This window comes from Otolemur garnettii, unplaced genomic scaffold, assembly GCF_000181295.1.
Source record: "Otolemur garnettii isolate 467f Iridium unplaced genomic scaffold, OtoGar3 scaffold00020, whole genome shotgun sequence".
In the NCBI taxonomy this organism is placed as follows: domain Eukaryota; kingdom Metazoa; phylum Chordata; class Mammalia; order Primates; family Galagidae; genus Otolemur; species Otolemur garnettii.
In genome coordinates, this window is record NW_003852415.1 from 1,191,817 (window position 1) to 1,213,098 (window position 21,282).

Here is a 21,282-nt window from a genome sequence, read left to right on the forward strand (position 1 = left end):
CTCTGAGAGGTTGGGTCCAGCTCTGCTCAGCATCCACGAGCATGCAGACACACACTGCCACAGGCACCAGCGGACCTCGTACTCACCCCATGAGGCGGGACCTCAGCGGGGCCTTTCCCTGCGTCCCTGCCCTTCTCTGTCTCCCTATAGACAAAAGCTCAAGGAGGTCAGGTCTAGGACAGATGCTGGAGACACCAGGCTGGGTGAGGGAGTGGTGACAAGTCACCGCCTCTGAGTCTCTCCTCACCCACCTGTTGCACAGAGTTGTGAGAAGAAAACAAAACAGTGCACACAGGCCACCAGCTTGTTTGGGCTCATCTTTACTCAACTCTATTCCAGGCTGGGTCGTGTTTGGGGTGCTGGATATACATCAGTGAAGAAAGCAGTTAAAACTCCCGTCCTTCTCCACCTGACATCTTACTGGTGTAAGAAAAACAATAAATAAAATAAGTAAAATATCTAAGGTGTTAGTGCTTCAAGAGAAAAGAGCCAGGTAGGAGGCAGGGAGCATTTGGAGAGTGTGGTTTTGGATCTAGTGAACAGAGAGGGCCCCACCAAGAAGGAGAGGGGAGAGAAGGCCAATGTGTGAGTATCTGGGGAAGAGTGTTTAGATGTGTGGTGAATAGTGTCCCCCCAAAGAAGTGTTGAAGTCCTAACCCCCAGACCTATGAAAGTGACTTTGACTTTATTTAGAAATAGGGTCTTTGCAGATATAATTAGCTAGGTTTAGATGAGGTCACACTGGTTTAGGGAAGACTTTAAATCCAATAACTGGCATCCTTATCAGAAGAGTTAATACACACAAACTAACACTCATACTCAGACATACACAGAAAAAGGTCACGTGATGACTGAGGCAGGGATTGGGGTGATGCACCTATAAGCCAAGGAACACCAAGAGTTGCCAAGGCCAGTGGATGCCAGCACAGAACATAGTCTCCCTCAGAGCCTCTGAAAACAATCAACTCTTCTAAGATCTTGATTTTTAGACTTCAGGCCTCTTGAACCAGGAAAGAATAAATTTCTGTTGTTTGTAGGAACTTGTTATGGCAGCACTGTAAAACTAATACAGGGTTCCAGGAAGGGCAGATAGCAAGTGCAAAGGCCCTGGGGTAGGAGTACCTCTAGCAATTTTGACATATAGGGGGAGAGTGGTAGAAGTTGGGGAAGTCAGAAAGGGGGGGAGCAGATCATGTAGGCTGCCCTTGTTGCAAGCCCTTGATAAGAGGGAGATGTTACACTTTGGACAGAGTGTCCCGGCTGTAATTGGCTGCAGTCGGGAATATAGTTGGCCCCTACAACCTTCATCCCCTGGTGTTATGGCTTTGAATAATGTGTTACATTAAATGGCAAAAGAAAATTAAAGCTGCAGATGAAATTAAGGTTGCCAATCAGCTTACCTTAAAATAGGGAGATTATCGGTCATCACAGGGACCCCTAAAAGTGGCAGAAGCAGGCAGGAGAGTCATGAAGGCAACACAGCCAAAGAGGGAAGCTGAGGGAAGATTCAAAACATGAAGAGTCCTGCTGCTGTTGCTGAATTTGAAGCTGGAGGAAAGTGGCCACAGCCAAGGCATGTGGGTGGCTCCTAGATGCTAGGAACAGCCCTTGAGTGACAGCCAGCAAGAAAATAGAGAATCAGTCCTACTACTACAAGGAACTGAATTCTGCCAACAACCTGAATAAGCAAGGAAACAGATTCTGCCCTAGAGCCTCAAGAAGCGTGCCAACACCTTGATTTTAGACTGGTGAGACTCACATCAAATGTCTGACTTATAGAACTATACAATGACAAATAAGTATTTTCTTTTCTTGTTTTGTTTTTGTTGTTTGTTTGTTGAAACAGAGTCCCTCTCTGTTGTCCTGGCTGGAGTGCAGTGGCGTAATCATAGCTCACCACAACCTAGACCTTCTGGGCTCAAGCAACCCTCCTGCTTCAACCTCCTGAGTAGCTGGGAGTATATGTGCCCACCACAATAGTTGGCTAATTTTTCTATTTTTAGTACAGACAGGTCTTACTCTTGCTCAAGCTGGTCTGGAGCTTCTGACCTCAAAGGACCCTCCCACCTTGGCTTCACAGAGTGCTAGGATTACAGGAGTGCACCACTATGAATGTGTGTTGTTTTAAAATCATCATTTTGTGGGCTCGGCACCTTTACTCAGTGAGTAGGGCGCCAGCCACATACACCAAGGCTGGAGGGTTCGAACCTGGCCCAGGCCAGCTAAACAACAATGACAATTGCAACCAAAAACAGCCAGACATTGTGGCAGGCACTGTAGTCCCAGCTACTTGGGAGGCTGAAGCAAGAGAATAGCTTAAGCCCAAGGGTTGGAGGTTGCTGTGAGCTATGACGTCACAGCTCTCTACTGAGGGTGACATTGTGACACTCTGTCTCAAAAAAAATAAAGATCATTTTTGTGGTAATTTGTTATGGCAGCCATAGAAAAGGAAGGCAGAGTGTGCAGAGAAGAGGAGATCCAGAGGAGGGGAGACTGGACAGGAGCAGCCTACTGGGAGCCACCACCATGGGGCCACAGCTCCCCAGACACCTCCCAGCCACCCCCTCCCAGCCTTGTCACAGGCAATGACCAAGCCTGCTTAGAATGTCCCCAGGGCTCAGCCTTTATGTCCTCAGGTCAGGCTAAGTAGCATATTAGAGGAGGTCCCTCCCAGTCTTGACAGTTCCCCTCTCCCAATGGGCTGGTGACAATGGTCCTGGTGGAATAACCATACCCCAAGTCAGCCAAAGCCATTACTGGATCTGCTACTCACACCTACTCTGAGGCGTGGTCTGGACTCTGACTTTTCAGAATAAGTCTGCATGTGCACACATATGCTTGCACACACATGCTTGCACACACTCATTCACTACCTCCTCCCATCCACCTAAGTCCTCCTGGCAAAGAGAACTTGCCCACCAATGGCTAATATGTATCAAAAACTAGCTGGGATCAGGCACCATGCTAAGTGCTCTATTCACAGGATCTCATTTAAACCGCCCTGTAATCCTATCAGGTGGAGACTATTGGTTCAGAGAGGTTAGAACAAGTGCCTAATGACACACAGCTGGTGAGTAGTAAATCCAGAATTGGAACCCAGGATTATATAAATCCAAAGCCCAGGCCCTCCCTACTCCAAATATGGCTCTTGCTCCCCAGGTAAGGCAGGCCCTCTGCCCAACCTTGGGGAAGAGGTCTCCACTTGGGGCTCACAGGGAGTCTCCAGGCTTCTCTAGCCAGTCCAGGCCACAGCTGGACAACATCAATCCACATCTGGCCTGCTGTAGGGCATCCTGCCTGCTGCTGGAGACTCTCCTGGCCCCTCCCTCTGGTCTTCCTTCCTCTAAGACACAAGTCTCTTGGCCTCTGCCTAGTGCTTTCCTAAAGGGGGCCTCCGGCCATCACCAATGCCTGTAGTGTCTCCCCTCCCCAGACACTTTGCCTCCTCTCCCACTCCTAGAATGCCCTCCATGTATTGTCACTTCTATCTGGATGCACAAGGCCTGTCCAAGTTGCTATCAGGAGAGAGGCCAGCGGCTGCTTGGGAAACCTGGCCAAGGTCACAGGAAATGTCTGACACCACTGGGCAAGCCAGATTTGGCCTCCTAAAGCAAAACACAGCTGGGCTGACAGCTGGGCCAACAGCGGGACACTATGGCTTTTCCAGACTTCATGGCATTGAGGCCCCAGGGCAGAGAGAGGCTAGGCTGGAGGCTGCAGCTCATTAAGAACATCACAGTAGCCCCTGGCCAGGGAGCCTGTGCAAGTCAAAGAGGACAGGCCTGCTGTGGGCCAGAGACCTCACCCAGGACCTGGGTCCTTTACCACCTCACACAGGGGAAACTTTCACTGGGGGATGGAGGCCCACACAGTTCATCCTCACCATGCAGCCCCTCATTCATTTATTCATTCAACTTCTGTCAGTGGGCACCTACAATGTGCCAGGCATGGCCTTAGGTACCGGGGACAGATTCACAAATGAGAAGGACAGAGTCTCTGCTCTCAGGGAGCTCCTGGTTCAGTGAGCTAATGAACAGACCCTCCCAAGGTGGAGTGAAAAGTGCAACTCTAGGGAAATAGGAAGTGCCCACCCTGGGAGCCTCTCCTCCTCTGCCCCCTGAGCAGCACGTGGGGTGGTGACCATGGCTCCTGGTACAGGGTGAGGGTTTGATACCAAATGGCCACTTTTGCTAGGCTAACCCTGTGGTTTGGACCAAGTGGCAGAGGGCAGATATGAACTGAGCACTTTCTATGAGCTCGTCCCTGCAGGAGGAGCTGTGGGGAAATGCAGAGCCCCGGGCAGAACTGTTGCCTTCCAGCCGCAGGCCTGACAGTCTAAATGCAGGCACAGGGTACAGCCCCACATGGCGCGTGCCAGGAGCACGGGCTGCAGCGGTCAGGTAGCCAGGTGGACATGATCAGGAAGGCTTTGGGGAAGAAGTGAGACCAGGCCTTGAAGAATGGGGAGGAGTCAAATTGACTGGAAGATGGGGCAAGGGAGCTCAAACAGCTCTCTGTCTCAAGGCTCCAAGGGACAGAGTGACCTGCCAGGCAACCCCAACACACACATATGCACAGGGGTGGAGGGGTCAATGATTCAAAAATGGACAAATCCCACAAGCTGAGAGACCAGCCGGGGAAATCCCTTCTGGAAGAACTCTGTGCCCACCCTGGCCCTGAGATGGCACCACTGGTGCTCCCTCAGGTGACTTTACACCAGGCCAACTGCCTGGGACCCTTAGCTGGGACCAGGTGAAATATGGCCCAGGCCCTGCCTACCTGCTCACGACCAATCCCAGACCCTCTGTATTGTCCACTAGGAGCCGGGTGGGGGCCTTAGATCTGCTCCTTGTTTCTGCCCCTGTATCCCTGGGGTTTTGGCTGGAGATTTTAGCTTTTCTTCCTTTTTTAAAAGTATAATTACTTTTAAAATTTTTTTCAGATTAATATAAAGGTACATACAATTAGGTTACATCATTTGCATTTGTTAGGTAAAGTCCAAGTTTCAGTTGAGCCCTTCACCCAGGAAGTGTGCCATATACTCCTACATTGTACTTGATAGTTCAGAGCTTAGTATATCCCCTCTCCTAGTCCCCTTCTTGAATTTAAATGTGTTTTTCTCTCATGTGGGCACATAAAAACATCCAATGTACTCAGTATTAGTGTGAAACTAGTAGATGAGTGTGGCTTTTCTACTCTTGACCTGGAGCTCCCTGGACCTCAAGCTGAGCCCATCCTTTCTTTCTTCCTGCTCCTAGCCGCCCTCAGAAGCCATCTGCGTGAGTGCTCAGGGCTCTGGAACCTACCTTCCCAAGTCCCTGGTCTGTCTGACTGCACACCCTTTCAGAGTTGCTAGACAACCCCTACATCCTTTCCTTTCTCTCCACCCACTCAACCAGCGTCTCCTTGACCTTTCCCAACGGGGATCTAACCTCAAGGTCAGCCTCTTCTCCCTGATTCTCCTGGCCTCTGAAAAGACAAATCCTTTTTGCTCCTTGGTTCAGCAAGACAAAGTTGCAATATTTCAGATAGAACTTCTGAAGGAGGAAGCAAATGGAAAAACTAACCTGAAAAACTAAAAGGAAAACACAGCCCCCTAAAAATGGACCAGTTTATAAAGTTCAGATTTCCTGTCCTGAGCTAGAAAGAAGTCTAGCCAGGCTGGCTGGCAAGCAGGCCAGGGAATCCTGCCCAAGAACACTCCCCTTGTTCATTTTTTATTCTACTCCCTTCCCCCAGGGCTCCATCTCCTCTCTAAGGAGAGAGGTTGAAGCTGGGTGGTGAGTAAACCGAAGGGGCTGCTTCTGGCAGAGGAGTCCTTCCTACATCACAGAGGCCACAGAGGGAGGAGAAGGGGGACTGAGGGGGTGGGGCTGGGGAATAAGGGCAGGAGAAGGGACTGAAGGGGAGGGGATGGGGAGGACCATTTATAAAAGTGCTTACTTATACCAGGCACTGTTCTAAGCACTTTCCTTATATTAATTAATTGAATCCTTACAAGAATTCCATAAGCTAGGTGTTATCATTGTAAGTAACTCGCCCAGGGTCACAACCTAGGAAGTAGCAAAGCCAGGATTCCAACCAAGAGACCCTAATCCCAGGGATATGCCCTCCTCAGCTCTCTCCCAGGCACCTTCCCCCCTCTCCTCCCCTCTCCACTCCTGCCTGCTTTTCTGTTTGCACCTCTAGTGGGAGCAAGGAAGAGGAGGAGGGAGGGGAGGACAACTGCGGCCTTCACCGGTCCTAAGGCTGAAGCCCTCCAGAGAAAGACTTAGTCCAGACCCTGAGGTCCCAGTGTGCATGGGACTTACCCTGCCAGTGGTGGCTGTGGAGCCAGTGGCTGTGTCCTGGCCACAGGGATTTCTCTGGCCACGCTGCTCCTGCGCAGATTGGGTGAGCCCTCGGCCCAGCGTCGGGGTGCTGTCCTGGAGTTCTGGGGGTCAAACTCCTCATCAGGAATGACCTCTTCGCAGCGGGCTCCACGGAAGCCAGAGCGGCAGACGCAGAGTTGGGGCCGGCTGCAGGAGCCGCGGTTCTGGCACGGTGGCTGGCACACAGCTGAGGAGACAGGGAGAGAGGTGATGCCAGCCGCCAGGGACCCTGGAACCCTCCCACGAGAGGGAGAGGACTGGGTGCTGCAGCCCCCATCCAGCAGGGCACCACATTCCTGGTCAGAAGGTACTGTGTGCCCACTTCTCTCCCCTCCACCCACAGACCTTGGAGGCGCTTGCCTTCACTCTGTTCACAGTGGTCAAAGATGGCATGACCAAAGCTGGGGAGCAGGCTCAGATGACCACTTCCCACAGAACGTCCCGAAGGAGACCACTGCCTGAAAATTTATGGTATAATTAAATGTCCACTCCTCTCAGAGTGGAAGCCCCATGAGGGCAGGCAGTAGCCCCAGAAGTTAAGCTTGACCACTGTCACAGAATAGATTCTCCACAGAGCCTGAGTGAATGAATGAAAGGAAGGGGCTCTGTTTGGTGCCTGTAGCACAGTGGTTATGGTACCAGCCACATACACCGAGGCTAGCAGGTTCTAAACCAGCCTGAGCCACCTAAACAACAATAACATCTGCAACAACAACAACAACAAATAGCTGGGCGCTGTGGCAGTCGCCTGTAGTCCCAGCTATTTGGGAGGCTGAGGCAAGAGAATCTTTTAAGCCCAAGAGTTGGAGGTTGCTGTGAGCTGTGATGCCATGGTACTCTACCGAGGGCAACATAATGAGACTCTGTCTCAAAAAAAGAAAACAAAGAAAGGAAAGGACTTGGTAGGGCCTGAAAGTTGGGGGACAGGGCCGCCCTGTTGGGTTTTTTTCTGTCCTCACAAGCTGTGTGATCTTGACTTCACTGAGCCTCATGAGGCACATGAGGGGTGGGGATTGAGGAGGAGGGGAGGACTCTTAGAGACTCTCAAAGGCTTCAGAGTCTCTCCTCTCCTTCCCATCCCGGCCACATCTGCTGTCAATCTCCACTCTCCTTTATGAAGTGGGACTCCTGACTGGGAGTTGACTCTAGCTTGGGGGCCAGGTGGGGCTGAAATTGGGTCCCTTCCTCCTACTCAGCACCAGGGAACAACCCCCAGCCCCCAAGGCCAACTCTCCCTAATGCCCTTCATCACCTTGCAACCCAGAGCCACATACCCAGCCAAGGGACAGGCACATGCAAAAGCACATCTGGGGTTGTAGAGCCCTGCCCCCAACTCCCAGGGCCACCCCAAGCAGCATGTCTGGGCCCAGGAGAGCATGGTCTAGCTCATGGTGGACTCTCCAAACCCAAAGTCTTAACCATCTGTCACTCATTCACTCAACAAACAGTTTCTGAGCCCTACCAAGTGCTAGGCACTGGGGACAAAATCCTTGCCTACATGGGGCTTGCAGTCACATGAGGGGACCAGCAGGAAGCAAGGAAAACAACAGCATGTTGCAGAGTCAGGCAGTACTAGGGCTGTGAAGACAATTACCCGGGTGAGGTAGTGACCCAGGCCTGACCAGGAGATCCAGAGAGGGTGGGCAGGGCACCCCCTCTGAAGGGTGAGATAGGAGGTGCACTGGTGCAGATCTCTGCAGGCTTCCAGGCCGAGGGCGAGGGCGAGGCAAGGGTGGAGCTGTGTAGACTGTAGGGATTGCGCTGTGCTCAAGGAGCCACAAGAGATCCAGGGAGGCTGGTGATGGAGTAGGCAAGACCAGCAAGGAAGCAGAGGCACACACACAGACCTCGTCACCTCAGCTGTTCTAAGAGCATCTATGAACTACTAGGCACTCCTACCCAGACCAGGCACCTGGGGTTTCGTGACCTAAACTGTCCTTTCTGAGATTGGTACTAGATTCGGGTTTATCGGCCAGTCTAGATAAATATTAAATAGCTCCAAAATTCCACTTGGCCCATGTCACCTCCCTGTGAGAACTTTAGTGGCTCCCGGTGTCTTCACAGGTCCATAGCACTGAAGACCCTCCCACTCCAATCCCTCTCTAGCATTGATCTACGTTAACCTGCTCCAGCCAAACTGGTCTGCTGGCTACTGCCCCAGGTAGCCTCTGCTCTTCTCTCTGCCTTTGCAGGTGCTGTGGCCCCTTCCTGGGATTCTTCCCCTTTCCTCTCCACTTCCTTACCTCTTTTTTTTTTTTTTTTTTTGAGACAGAACCTAACTATGTCTCCCTTGGTAGAGTGCTGTGGTGTCACAGCTCACAGCAACCTCAAACTCTTGGGCTTAAGCAATTCTCTTGCCTCAGCCTCCCAAGTAGCTGGGAATACAGGCATCCACCATAATACCCGGCTATTTTGTTGTTGCTTTCATTGTTGTTTAGCAGGCCCAGACCAGGTTCGAACCCTCCAGCCCCAGTGTATGTGGCCGGTGCCCTAACCACTGAGCTACGGGCGCCAAGCCCACTTCCCTACCTCTTACTGTTCCCTCAAGGCCCAGCAACGCTTGCCTGATGATCTACCTCTGGGCAACTGCTCCCTCTTCTGAACAACAAGGAGAAACACCAATCACTGGGCGTGCCCTGTGTGCCACCAGGAGTTTCTTAGATTTGTGTCTCGTTTTCCCCACGTATACAGCTGCCCCTTTGAGGGTAGTGATTGTCCGTTACACTTCTTGTATCTTTAGCTCCTAACATATGCCTAACAATGACACCATTATTGTTTTTCTATTCCGGCATCTACTATCCAATGATTGCTGACAATATGCCGGGCACTGTGCTTGGCACGCACTACCTCATTTACTCCTTACAACAATCCTATGTGGCAGGTGTGATTATGGTTCCTACCTTACAGATAATGCCTCTGAAGCTCAGAGAGGTTAAGAGATGTGCTCAAGGTCACCCAGCTAGTTAATGGTAGAGCTAGGATTCAAATCCACATGTGTTTGGCTGAAAAGCCCAGGCTTTTTTCACCCTCCCAGCTCCCAGCAGGGTGGGTATGGCTCACATTTCTCTCTGCTTTTTTTGCGCCTGGGCCCAACACTGAAGATGAAACAAAAAGGATCTGATGGCTTCAAGTCAGCCACCAAATATGCCCTTGGGAGTCCTGTGCCAGTAAGCTATACATCCCTGGTTGGCCCTGGTGGTGGAGGCCCAGGACTCCATGCTCCTCCAAAGCCAACCCAGTAAATTTTAGATAATAAGGGAGGATGTATACCAGCTCGTTGATTTATTCAACAAACATTCATAGAGCACTCACTAGGTGTGAGGCTTGTGACAGAGTCTCTAGCACACCATCTGTCATGGAGAATAGGACACACAGGCCATGGGACAAGCACTATGCTGGTCAGCACCTCTATCCCAGGCTGAGGCAGGGAGTAGGGAGTCAGGGAAGGCTTCCTGGAGGAGGCAATGTTGGCCAGAGACACAAAGGATGAGTAGAGTGGGCATTGTGCCCACCAAGGGCACCCACACCAGCCTGCTTAATCAGTGGAGAGTGGAAAAACAATAGGTCTCACTGCAGTACTCTAACCATGAGCTAGGTGTAAAGGCCAGAACATTTTCTTCGGTGCTGGGGCTCTTCTTCCTGACAGGCCGCAGGCCTCTAGGTAAGCAGACCATGTCAGAGCATTGGGACCCAGAGCATGTCCTCAAACACAAGCCACTATAATGGTAGGATTCTGGCCTATTGCCTGGCCACCACTCCATCTGCCCTAGCAGACATACCCCTCATCTCACCACCTGCCAGCTTCCTGTCACAACCACCAGAGGCATGGCCAGCTAGGGCCAGCTCAGCAGCCAAGCCAGGGCCAGTGAACACTGAGGAATCCAATGTGTCCAAGCAGGTCCTGGCCCTGTTGGGTTTTTTCAGTGGGGAAGTAGAGAGGAAAGGCCTGAGTAGTTTCCCATGTGGCCCAAGATGAACAAGAGCCCTCTGCTGGCCTGGGTGAGAGGAAGGTGAAGCAGCTGTCCCCTCTGAGTAGGTGGTCCCTGCTTTGAAGACAACCTTTAGAAAGTAGTCTGGCTTCCATCTTCCCTTGAAGAGCCCCAAAGGATGATCCATCCTTGACTTAACAATAAGATCTTTTGGTGACACCTGTGGCTCAGTGAATAGGGTGCCAGCCCCATATACCAAGGGTGGTGGGTTTGAACCCCACCCCTGCCAAACTGCAACAAAAAATAGCCTGGCGTTATAGTGAGTGCCTGTAGTCCCAGCTACTTGGGAAGCTGAGGCAAGAGAATCACCTAAGCCCAGGAGTTGGAGGTTGCTGTGAGCTGTGACGCCACAGCACTCTACCGAGGGTGACAAAGTAAAACTCTGTCTCTAAAACAACAAAAACAAGAACAAGATCTTTCACTCTCTAGAAACCCCTAAGAACCCAGCCCCTGCAAGCTGAGCCCTTGTCCTTTACCATGCCTCACTTAATTCTGGTTCTGCCTCACTTACTCATATGCAAACATTTAGTGAGCACCTTGCCTTGGTCAAACTGGGTGCTGGGGACACAAAGATGAACAAGTTGGGCCTGGCACAGAGGAAGCTCTGCCCGGTGGTGTGTTCTCACACACCCATGTAGGCCCTGCCAAGCAGGGAATTAGGTCCTCAATGAGGACCAGGGTTGGCAAACTTCGGTTGGCACAATGAACAGCTCATGTATGGGAAATGAGTGGTTAGGAGGAAAACTGTGGAAATGGCATTTTATATATGTGTATAATATCACAGTAAATAAAAGTTTTAAAAGGCTTCTAAACTAGCTACATATGTTGGTGGAAAAATCCTGGAAGGGAAGATAACCCGTCTGCAACAACCATTTAGGAGATTGCACCGAGGCCCCGTCTGCTGGGGCAGATCCTCCAATAAGTTTCAGGCTTTTGGAGGTGTTGAACCAGCTCTCACCAGCTCCACTTGGATCTTCTCTTGTTTTGTTTTCACAAATCTCAGCATGGTGTGAGGAACCGCCTGACGTCCTCACTGAAGTGTTGAAGTATTTTGTTCTGAGCCGAGCGTGTGTATTACTCGATAGAAGCCCAGACTCCTCTCTTCTCTCTCGACTCCCCCCGAAATCACCTGCAATAGCTCACAGAGGTGTCTCCAAGTGCCTGCCTATGAAAGGGAACATTCTGACGGTTTTTACTGGTCTGCCATAAAATAAGAAAAGTAAATACAGTTTCCTGAGGTTTTTGCGATGTTATTTCTCCCCATGTAAAGGGTGTCTTTCACTTTGAGATTATGTCTTTCTTTCTTTTTGATGCTAAAACATTCTTTTTAATTAAAGATGGTAGTAAATGACAGCGGCCTTTATTTTTTCCTTTTGATTTTTCCTAACATCCTCATTTGGAAAAGTGAAGAGCTGGCCACTGTCTGTTGGTACTTAAGATATTTTGGGATATTTTACTGGTGCACGAAATCCAATGACCCTTTGAAAGGGAGAGGCATTAGTGGCTGTGTGTCCTTCTGTTTAAGGGACACAGAACACTCCTGTGTCAAATGAGCACAGATTTCAGAACTTAAATATCTAAAAGGAAACCAGCCATCTTAGAATTGCTGGTGGAGGGGCTGTTGCTTAAAGCAAAGGAGGAAATGCTGAGGGCCCCAGGAGAGGTAGTTCTATGTGGTACTGTGGGAGTTTTAAGAGAGAAAAACTTCCAACCATGGTGGGCAAATCTTCATGGTTTGACCCTGGAGCTTAATCCCTCCTATTTTTCCTCAAGAGTAGAGATCATGCCTTATACTTGAGAAAATAACCTAGGATGGGTCCTGTGGCTCTAATGGATGTCCATCAACTGATTATTGGTGGAGGGCTATCAAGCATGATGCCACAGTGTCATCATGTTCAGCCCTCTGAAAGCCAATCTTTACCAGGAATAACACACAAAGCCATTCCTGCTGTAGGATAGCACGCTGGGACAGCTGAAACGTGACACTGTCATTCAGCCTCCCTGCTCCCACTGGCCAGTGCCTGTCTTTGGCCATTCATAACTTGGGTTCCTTTGGAACTCTCGAATATGTGGAAAGTCTCAGTTTTGGGCATTCAGCTCTGAGGAGTTAGGGGAATGTGAAAACTGGGGGAAATTTAAAAACCTAAAGTTGCTGTGAGAGTAAGATATAAAAGGCCTTGTTCCCCTAATTCCTCTACTTTCCTGGCTGAGCCCATTCTATCTTCAGTCTGCCTCAAAAGAGAGGTTTGCTCAGATTTTCCACACAAAAACTCTACTTTGGGGAGGAGACCAAACTCAGAATGGACAGGCCTGGGGGAGATTCTAGAAACAGCTACTACTGTATAGGATGATCCCTCCCACTGCTAAGAGCCTCCAATGATAAGCCATTTGGTGGCAGAAAGAACATGGGAGTGCAGATCAGAGGATTTGGTTTCACTCTAGCCCAGCCACATCTCAGATTCATAACCTTAGAAGTATTTTACACACTGAGATACTGCAACTGGCTCCTTAGTTGCCTCATCGGCAAATGGGGCTGATAATTCCTGCCTCAAAGAGTTGTTGTGAAGGCAGGGTGTAGTGGCTCACACCTGTAATTCTAGCACTCTGGGAGGCCAAGGTAGGAGGATCATTTGAGGCCAGGAGTTCAAGACCAGCCTGAGCAACATAGCAAGATATAGTCTCTACAAAAACAGAAAAATTAGCCAGGTGCAGTGGCACACATCTGTAGGTCCTGCTACTCAGGAGGCTGAGGCAGGAGGATCGCTTGAGCCCAGGAGTTGTTGTGAACATAAGGACACCACTGCACTTTAGCCAGGGCAACATAGTGAGACTGTATCACAAAAACAAACAGGCAAGGCATGGTAGCTCACACCTGTAATCCTAGAACTCCGAGAGGCTGAGGCAGGTGTATCACCTGAGCACAGGAACTCAAGACTAACTGAGCAAAGCAAAATCCTGTCTCTACTAAAAATAGAAAAACAAAACAAAAAACTAGTGGGGCATTGGGGTGGGCACCTGTAGTCCCAGCTACTCGGGAGACTGAGACAAGAAGATCACTTGAGCCCGAGAGTTTGAGGTTGCTGTGAGCTGGGATGCCATGGCACTAAGCCCCAGGGCAACTGAGTGAGACTCTGTCTCAAAAAAAAAAGAGTCATTGTGAGTCTCAGTAGAAATCCTGGAAGTAGAAGTACTTTCTATTCTCTAAAGCTGTGCTGTTCAGTCTAGTCTCATACTGTAGTTACTGTATGTGGTTATGAAATTTAAATTGATTAGAAACTTAAATTGATTAGAATGAAATGAAATTCAAAATTCAGTTCCATGTCACTCTCACTAGCTACATTTCAAGTGCTCAATAGCCACATGTGGCTCACAGCTACCATATTGGACCGCAAAGTATAGAGCATGTCCATCATCACAGAAAGTTCTAGTGGACAGCTCTGCAACACTTTTTTTTTTTTCCCTGCAACACTTTTAAGGAAGAAAAAGCCAAAGATACCACATTGCCAGAGGCAGGGTGGCTTCTGAACTTCTCAAGCATGACCCCTTTCTCTAGGGAAAGGCATTGTCAACTCAAGCACCATTACTGAGGTGAGTAACCAAGGACTGTGGTGCTTTCCAGGTGCTGAATATAGCCCGGACACTTCTCCTCCCCCATCCCACCCCTAGGCAAGGCCTTTGTTGTCAGTTTTCTTCTGGACCCCAGGACACCTTCTCCTTTCATCTGTGATCCCTTAGATGATACACTGAGATGACCCACTCAAGGTGGGTCCCTCAAACCTCTCCCTTCCTCTGTGGCTCCCAACACCACCCCTCTTGTGCAGATGAATCTCAGCTCCAGACCAGACTCTGGGCCCAGCCCCTCAACACCTTAAGCTCAGCCTGTCCCCAGGTTAAACCTCCCTTTTCCCAAAATCTATGTCATGGGACACTAAGACCCTATCCACTGGGCTACCTAATCCCTTCCTCAGGCCAAGGCCTTGTGCTCTTCCATACCTAGAGGCCTCTGTAGACAGGGCAGTTTCCAGCCCATGCACCCTATCTACCTCAGCCTCTCTCTTGCTTATTAGAGGGTCGACCTATAGCCTTGAGCTGTTTCTCCACAACCTTGACCTTTGGTTTCCAGAGGAAGGGGACCCTGATGTCACAGATACCCCAGCCCAAGGAGTCCCTGGCTGGCTCACACATACCTTCAGAATCTACCCATGGCCTCATTCTCTCCACAGTGAAGCTCTGCCCAGGGGCTGTGTCCCTCAGGCCCTGATCTCAGGCCCCAAGCCCATAGGCTATGAGAGAAGTCAGGGCCTCAAGGACTTGCTTGGCTCCCATCACAGCTGTGCTGGGGCCCCAGCTCAGGACGGCTGGAAACAGCACTGGGGCTCAGGGACCGGCCAAGTGCCCAGCTCCAAAATAGCAGTTGTGTTCACATAAAAGCTCCTAATGAGAGAAAGATGCCGTTCTTGGCCCCTTGTGCACTCTCTGCAGACGCTGTCTGGCAGGCCAAGTGGGCCTCTACCGTTTGGCGGCTGGAGGGAGGAAGGGGAGGTGTGAGTCAGACCTTGGCCCCCAGCCCTTCAGCATGGACTGCCCTGTTAATTACATTAACAAATGCTGCCATGCTTGGCCAGGTGGGGGCTGGAGGGCCAGGGGCTGGGGCATAGAGCAGCCCCAATCCCATCAGCTCTAGCAGGCATGAAGAGGGAGATCTCTGGGCACGGCTCATGGCCCAGGGCTGAGGCCTGGATTTGTCTCCAGCTGCTGCCTCAAAACAGAAGAATTGCCTGTCCATCCCCACAGGATGTCTAGAAGGAAGTCTAAGAGCCAGGGTGGCCTCTGGAGAGGAGAGGGCATGGGACAGAGCCCTGGGATGGCCATCATGAAGGATAAGCCTGGGGATGAGTCTTTTCCATGGAAGACAGTCTCTGGGTGGCATGGAGCCAGCCACCCCTTCTGCTGCAGGCACCAGCTCCACACCCAGGCCCCAGGAAAGCCAGGAAGGACAATCACACCACGTGGAACACTCTACTCAGCCAAGGCATTGCGGTCAGAAACCCATGTTTGAATTCTTCCTGTGTGACCTGAGCTCTGCAAGCCTCTGTTGTTATCTAGAAAGTGATCGTTCATTCAAATCCTGCACTTGCCTAGCACGATAAACAGGACAGACACAGTCCTTGTCTTCATAGAGCGTCCAATTTAGTCGGAGGAACCATCATAGAACAAGTGAGTGGAGAAAGAGGTGAACAGAAATCAGGCTGTGAGATACAGAGGAGACAGTGGAAGGGCTGAGATACAGAATAACAAGGCTGGCGTGGTGGAGGGCAGGGCAGCCCCCTCAGGGTTATGCCACAGACTAGGGGCCAGCAGCATAACATGATGAAGGGAGGCAGCAGCATGTGCACAAGGCTGGACTCAGTGAGCTCGGGGTGAGCACCAAGAAGCTTCCAGTATGCTGCAACAGGAGCAGTTAGGGGCAGCAGGAAGAGCAGTCAGCAGGCTGCCACCATCACCTACAAGAACTGCAATGGGGGCCCTGGACAGAGAGGTGGCAAGGAAGCAGACAGACAGGTCTGCAAGGGATTCTGAAAGTAAAACAAACAGGGCTTGGTGATAAAATCTGAATGACAGGAAGAGGCCCTGATGGTCCCACCTGTCTGGCTCGAGCAGTCAGGTAGATGGGGGTGCCAGTTAACTGGGTGGGTGAGACTTGGGCGGGGCAGCTGGCTCAGAGGGAGGGAAGTCATGAGCTCGTTTTGGACACGTTGGGATTGGGATGTCTGAGAGGCATCAGGAGCAGATCTGGAGGAGGCAGCAGACACAGGAGGCAGGAGGTTGGAGGAAAAGTCTGGTGGAGATACACATAAATCTGGCATCATCAGCCCGGAGATGATGTTTACGTCCATGAGAATGCAGCAGATCATTCTGGGAACAACACAGCAAGAAAGAAAAGAAGAGGACCCAGGACAAAGTAGTGGGTAGAAGAGAAGCAGGGCAGCAGGAGACATAAGAGGGGACCAGGACAGAAAATAACATATGGGATAAAAGAAGATTAAAGCATTTAGTGCATCTCTGGCAGAGTAAACACTGGACATTATTATTACTATTATTGCATGTTAATTGTCTGGCACAATAATGGATGTTAACAGGGGACTTGGAAGGTCTGGGGACAGCTCCCAGGGAAGCCCATCATTAGGACACTGGTTAGAGAAGGGAGCAGAGGAGGCCGAGAAGAGGCAGCTGGGGATGAGGAAGGAAACTGGCAGGTCATCCATGTGATCTTTTGCCCACTTAGTCCTCTAACAAATGTGTATCAAGCACGTGCAGAGGACACACAGCTATGCAGAGGGGGCTGGCATTCTGCTGCTGTCAACTGGCCACAGCACACTGGACATGGTTTCAGCAAGCTCCTTGTCAGAGATATCTCCTAAATACTCAGCTGGGCAAAGAGCCTCAGGGGACACACACTTGCTGACCAGGGGAGTCTAAGATGCTCCCCACAGTGGAGACTGTACACTTCACATGAGTTGAGTCCCCACGAGGTCATGTAATTACTCCCCTTAACTACCTTCCTCCTTCCTCCCTGCCAACTCCTGAGTCCCTTAAGATGGTTCCCCCAGAGATGAGCCACCCACAGGCTCAAGCCTCCCATTTCTGGTAGGTGCTAACTAGTCAGTGAAGAACAGGAAAATCCCACCACAACTCTGATCCTTTTTTTTAAGCTTTGTTAAAAATTTACCATAATAAAAGGCCAGGCTCAGTGACTCAGGCCTGTAATTCTAGCACTTTGGCAGGCCCAGGTGGGTGGATTGTCCTGAGCTCACAGGTTCCAGACCAGCCTGAGCAAGAGTGAGAGCCCATCTCTAAAAATAGCCGGGCATTGTGGCTATAGTCCCAGCTACTTGGGAGACTGAGGTAAGAGAATCACTTGAGCCCAGGAGTTGGAGGTTGCTATGAGCTATTATGCCACGGCACTCTATCAAGGGTGACAAAGTGAGACTCTGTCTCAAAAAAAAAAAAAAAAAAAAAGAATTTACCATAATAAGGTCACTTCATGTAATCACTTCCTTCTTATAGGAGTCTCATCCCCATCTGACATATGGGGAAACTGAGGTTTAGAGCAGTCAATGACTTGCCCAAGATCGTCCTGCTAGTAAGTGAAGAAGGAAGAGTTTGAACTCAGGGATTCTGAGTCCAAAGGTGGGGTTTTTACCTACCTTGACACTTTGAGATGGGGTCATGACAGAATTGGCATGGGTGAGGGCAAGCCAGCTCCTCAAGGAAGCCAAGGAAGAGCCCAGATCAGGAAGGATGAGGTCCTTGCAGGACTGAGATGAGGACATGACTGAAGGAAAGGCTGTTCCAGTGCCCACCATGCATGCAGAGGCTCTGAGCCATGAGGGCAGGAGCAGATAGCCAGGCCCAGGCCAGGGTCTCTATCCCCAGGATCCCCTGAGTACCATGGGGAGCTTCTAGAAGGGTTCATGGGACTTGGGCAGCAGAAAGGAACCTCTCAGCATGGACCTGGGACAGGCCCTATATTATTCAGTACACCCTCACTGAGGCTTTACCTCGTGCCCAGAGTGCTGCATGCTGGGGGCGATGGGACACAGTTCCTGCCCTCAAAATCAAGGCCAAACATGTATGGAGCACATAGGACGTGCCAGGCCCTGAACTAAACATTTGACCTAAGCTGACTCATTTGTTCCTTACAACTCCAGAAGGCAGGAACTAACATTACTCACAGTTTACAAAAGAGGAAACTGAGACACAGAGGGCTTAAGCAAGCTGCCCACTGGCCCTCAGCTACTCAGCGGTGGAGCTGGCATTTAAACCCAGGCAGTCCAGCACAGCGTCACCACGGCAGCCTGTCTACACACACCTGCTCATTTGTCAGACAGCACAGAGTGAAGCCCCTGCGCTCTCAGCCAGGCCACCTGTATTCACACCTGGGCTCTGCTGATTCCCACCTGCATGACTTGGACAAATAGCTAACATCTTCTGTAAGTGGGGGTAAATGTCAAATCTAGCTTAGTGGGTTGTTGTTAGGATTAAAAATTAATAACATGAAGTGCTTAGAATAGTACCTGACACACAGTAAGAGCTATGGAGTATTATTACCATGATTGCTCAGACCTGACTCTGCATTACAGATTATTATATCCACTTTACGGATGAGGCTTCATGGCTGGAACAGGGCCAGCCACTTGCCCTGCCACACAGAGCCGGGACTCAGACTCACATGCTCTTCTTCTTACCTTGAGCCTCACTGTTTGAGGGGGTGGGGACATAGTAATTCACCCGGTCCCCTCTTCAACTGCAGGGGTGCTCTTCTGTCCTCCCCAGAGCAGCCCCAGCCCCTGTGCATTTGGGCCGAGATAAGATGGGAAGTCTAGAGACTCTTCAACTTCCCTTCCCCAGTCATGGGGGAGAGCAGGAGGAGCCAGTCTGAGAAGACTGGACAGTCTTCCAAAAGCAGCAACTATAAACAGGACACTGTCACCCCACACCCTCAGACTTTCCCCTCAGCTGAGTGGGGCCAGACCTGCCCCTGTCAGCTGCCTCCACAAATACATAAACATATAAATCCTGAGGGGAGCTGGCACAGCCACACAAGGAAAGGCAGTCAGCAAGACCAGAGGCAAGATGACAGCTCAGCTCCAGACCCCGCCAAGGTGGTGGGGGATGGGTTCTAGCAACTGGGCACCTGCAGATGAGGCCCCCAGGCTAGGCAGGGAGGAGGAAGGGCAGGCTGGGAGACGCACTGCTGTGTTCCAGCAACCTAGGATTGGCTCTGGGAGAGGAGGCACGAGAGGACATTGGAGTGGGGGATCAGGCCAGGGGACCTAGCACGGGCCAGCGCTCCCTACGCATGGGCAGTGGGTTCGGCCCACAGATATCTGGGAGAGACTGCGTCTCCACATGGTTCTGGAACTAGACTTCATTCTTGGCAGTGAGGACATGTCGGCCCCATCTCCCACTGGCCCGGGGAGGCACCCCCACGTGTGAAAAGCTGCTGGGATAGAGTCATGAACATTCCCCAGCATTGGCAGTCTCCACTCCAGCCAAGAGGGCAACTGTGGGGTGGGGAAAGGGAGGTGCAATGCCACTGGGGGAGCGGAAGCCAGCTGACAGGGTGCGGAGCCAGGAGACCCACATTTTGCACAGCTCTGGACCCAGCCACTCAAGGCCAACGCTCCACCACCCACGTGGTTCTCATTAGGCTTCCTAGCAGCCAAACAGCAACAGGCACACAGCGTGGGGACCAGTGGGCAAGCCGATTCAGGAGGGGAAGGCTGATGTGCTATCCCCTTCAGGAGAGCTGCTAGCCTGCATGCCTGCATCTGGTGGGTGACTAGGGTGAGAGGGCTGGGGAGAGAATAAGAGGCAGTGGGCATGGCAGCATGCTGGAGCAGCATCACCCGGGGCATGAGGTGCCCACACTTGTACTGGTACTGTGACAATCTGCAGACTCACCCAAACTCGAGTTTCCAGGGTTGAAACTCCAGTTTGGCAGAGACTAATGTTGGGAAATCACAAGCAAGTTGGGCAACTGAGAACCTCTAGGGCTGGAGGGCCCAAGTGAAGCCTGTGCCCAGACCCCTCAGGCAGCAGGGGAGAAGCCCACCCCCTCTGGAGCCTGCCTGCTCCAGCTACAGCTCAAACAGCAACACTCTCCATCAGCCAAACACTTCCTCCCAGCAAAGGCAAGCTCTGTAGAACATACCAACCCTCCTCCACATCTCCAACTCCAAATCCCTTCCAGACGACCTCCAGAGTCCCAAAATCACTGCTACTCAAAGTGCTGTCCCTGGACCAGCAGCAGCAGCGTCCCCTGGGAGCTTGTCAGAAACACAGACTCTCCAGCCCCGCCCCAAATCTGCTGAATGAGAACCTGCTCTTTAATAAGATCCTCAGAGGATTTGTAGGAACAAATTTGAGTAAAGCCCCCAAGGGAAATGTTCCTATGCTTGACCCTAAACTCTGCTAAGTGATTTCAGCCACAGCTAGAATCACACAGGATGCTTAAAAAGAAAAATACCAGCTGCTTAGCATAGAGTCACCTAGTCACCCTCACCCCTGGCTTCTCTACCCAGAGGAGTTGCTTAGAGCTGACTACAAGTCTCAGATTTTCCTCCAATGAGCTGTGTGACCTTGATCAAGCCACTGCCTCTTCAAGGTACACTTTCTTCGTCTTTAAAATGATAAGGGAAAAACAGTTCTCCCCTAGCCCTGCCCCCAGCCATATGGGGCCTGTCCTCCGAGAGCACCTACTCATCCAGCTACCCTAAAAGGAACGGATGTTCAAGCACATCTGCTCTGTCTGTTTTTGAGTTTTAGATTTTGGTTTTCTGGAGGTCCTCAGAGGGACCCACGATTCTGCTGTCAGGGCCATGAGGCCTCAGCTTAGTGAGCCAGGAGCTCCATCCCCGCAGAAATGGAGGCATCCCATCTTGGGGGTGTCAGAAGACCCAGAGGAGGGAACCCAGCATGCTGGGAACACCATATGCTTTGTCATACACCTGGACTGTTAGCTGTGAAACCCTCCTGCTGAGAAGGGCCTGGTCCTTGAGGAAGGAAGAGGAGCTGGTGAGAAAGGCTCTGTAGCCAGCTGTGGTTTGGCAAAGGCGTGGTCGCTACAGGAGGGACAGGCAGCCGGAGCTCCTAAGGAGCTGATGTGGACCCAAGAGGGATCCTGGGGTGTGAAGGAGGAAGATCCAAGGGGCTCCCTCAACTGCTATCATCTGTGGGGATTTCATACTCTGGAATGCACAGCCTCCGTTGGTGTGTAAAGCCCCAAAGCCCCAGAGATAAGAGCCTGAAGTTCTGCATTCAGACTGCCTGGGGCCAGCCCCCGCTCTAGCACCTGCAGCAGTGTAGCCCTGCTGCGGTTTCCTTATCTGTAAGCAGAAATGATAAGTAAATACCCA

At 51.1% G+C, this 21,282-nt stretch overlaps 1 protein-coding gene across 1 annotated transcript in view; it reads right to left on the reverse strand.

Moving 5' to 3' along the window:
* The window catches only part of LTBP2 (latent transforming growth factor beta binding protein 2), a 101,014-nt gene that overhangs the window by 71,752 nt on the left and 7,980 nt on the right, over positions 1–21,282 (reverse strand). Inside the window, exons 2-3 of the mRNA XM_023511488.1 lie at positions 6,717–6,772; positions 6,312–6,558 (exon numbers count right to left, since the gene is read on the reverse strand). Coding sequence (XP_023367256.1) covers positions 6,312–6,558; positions 6,717–6,772 — 303 coding nt within the window. The remainder of the gene's footprint in view (positions 1–6,311; positions 6,559–6,716; positions 6,773–21,282) is intronic.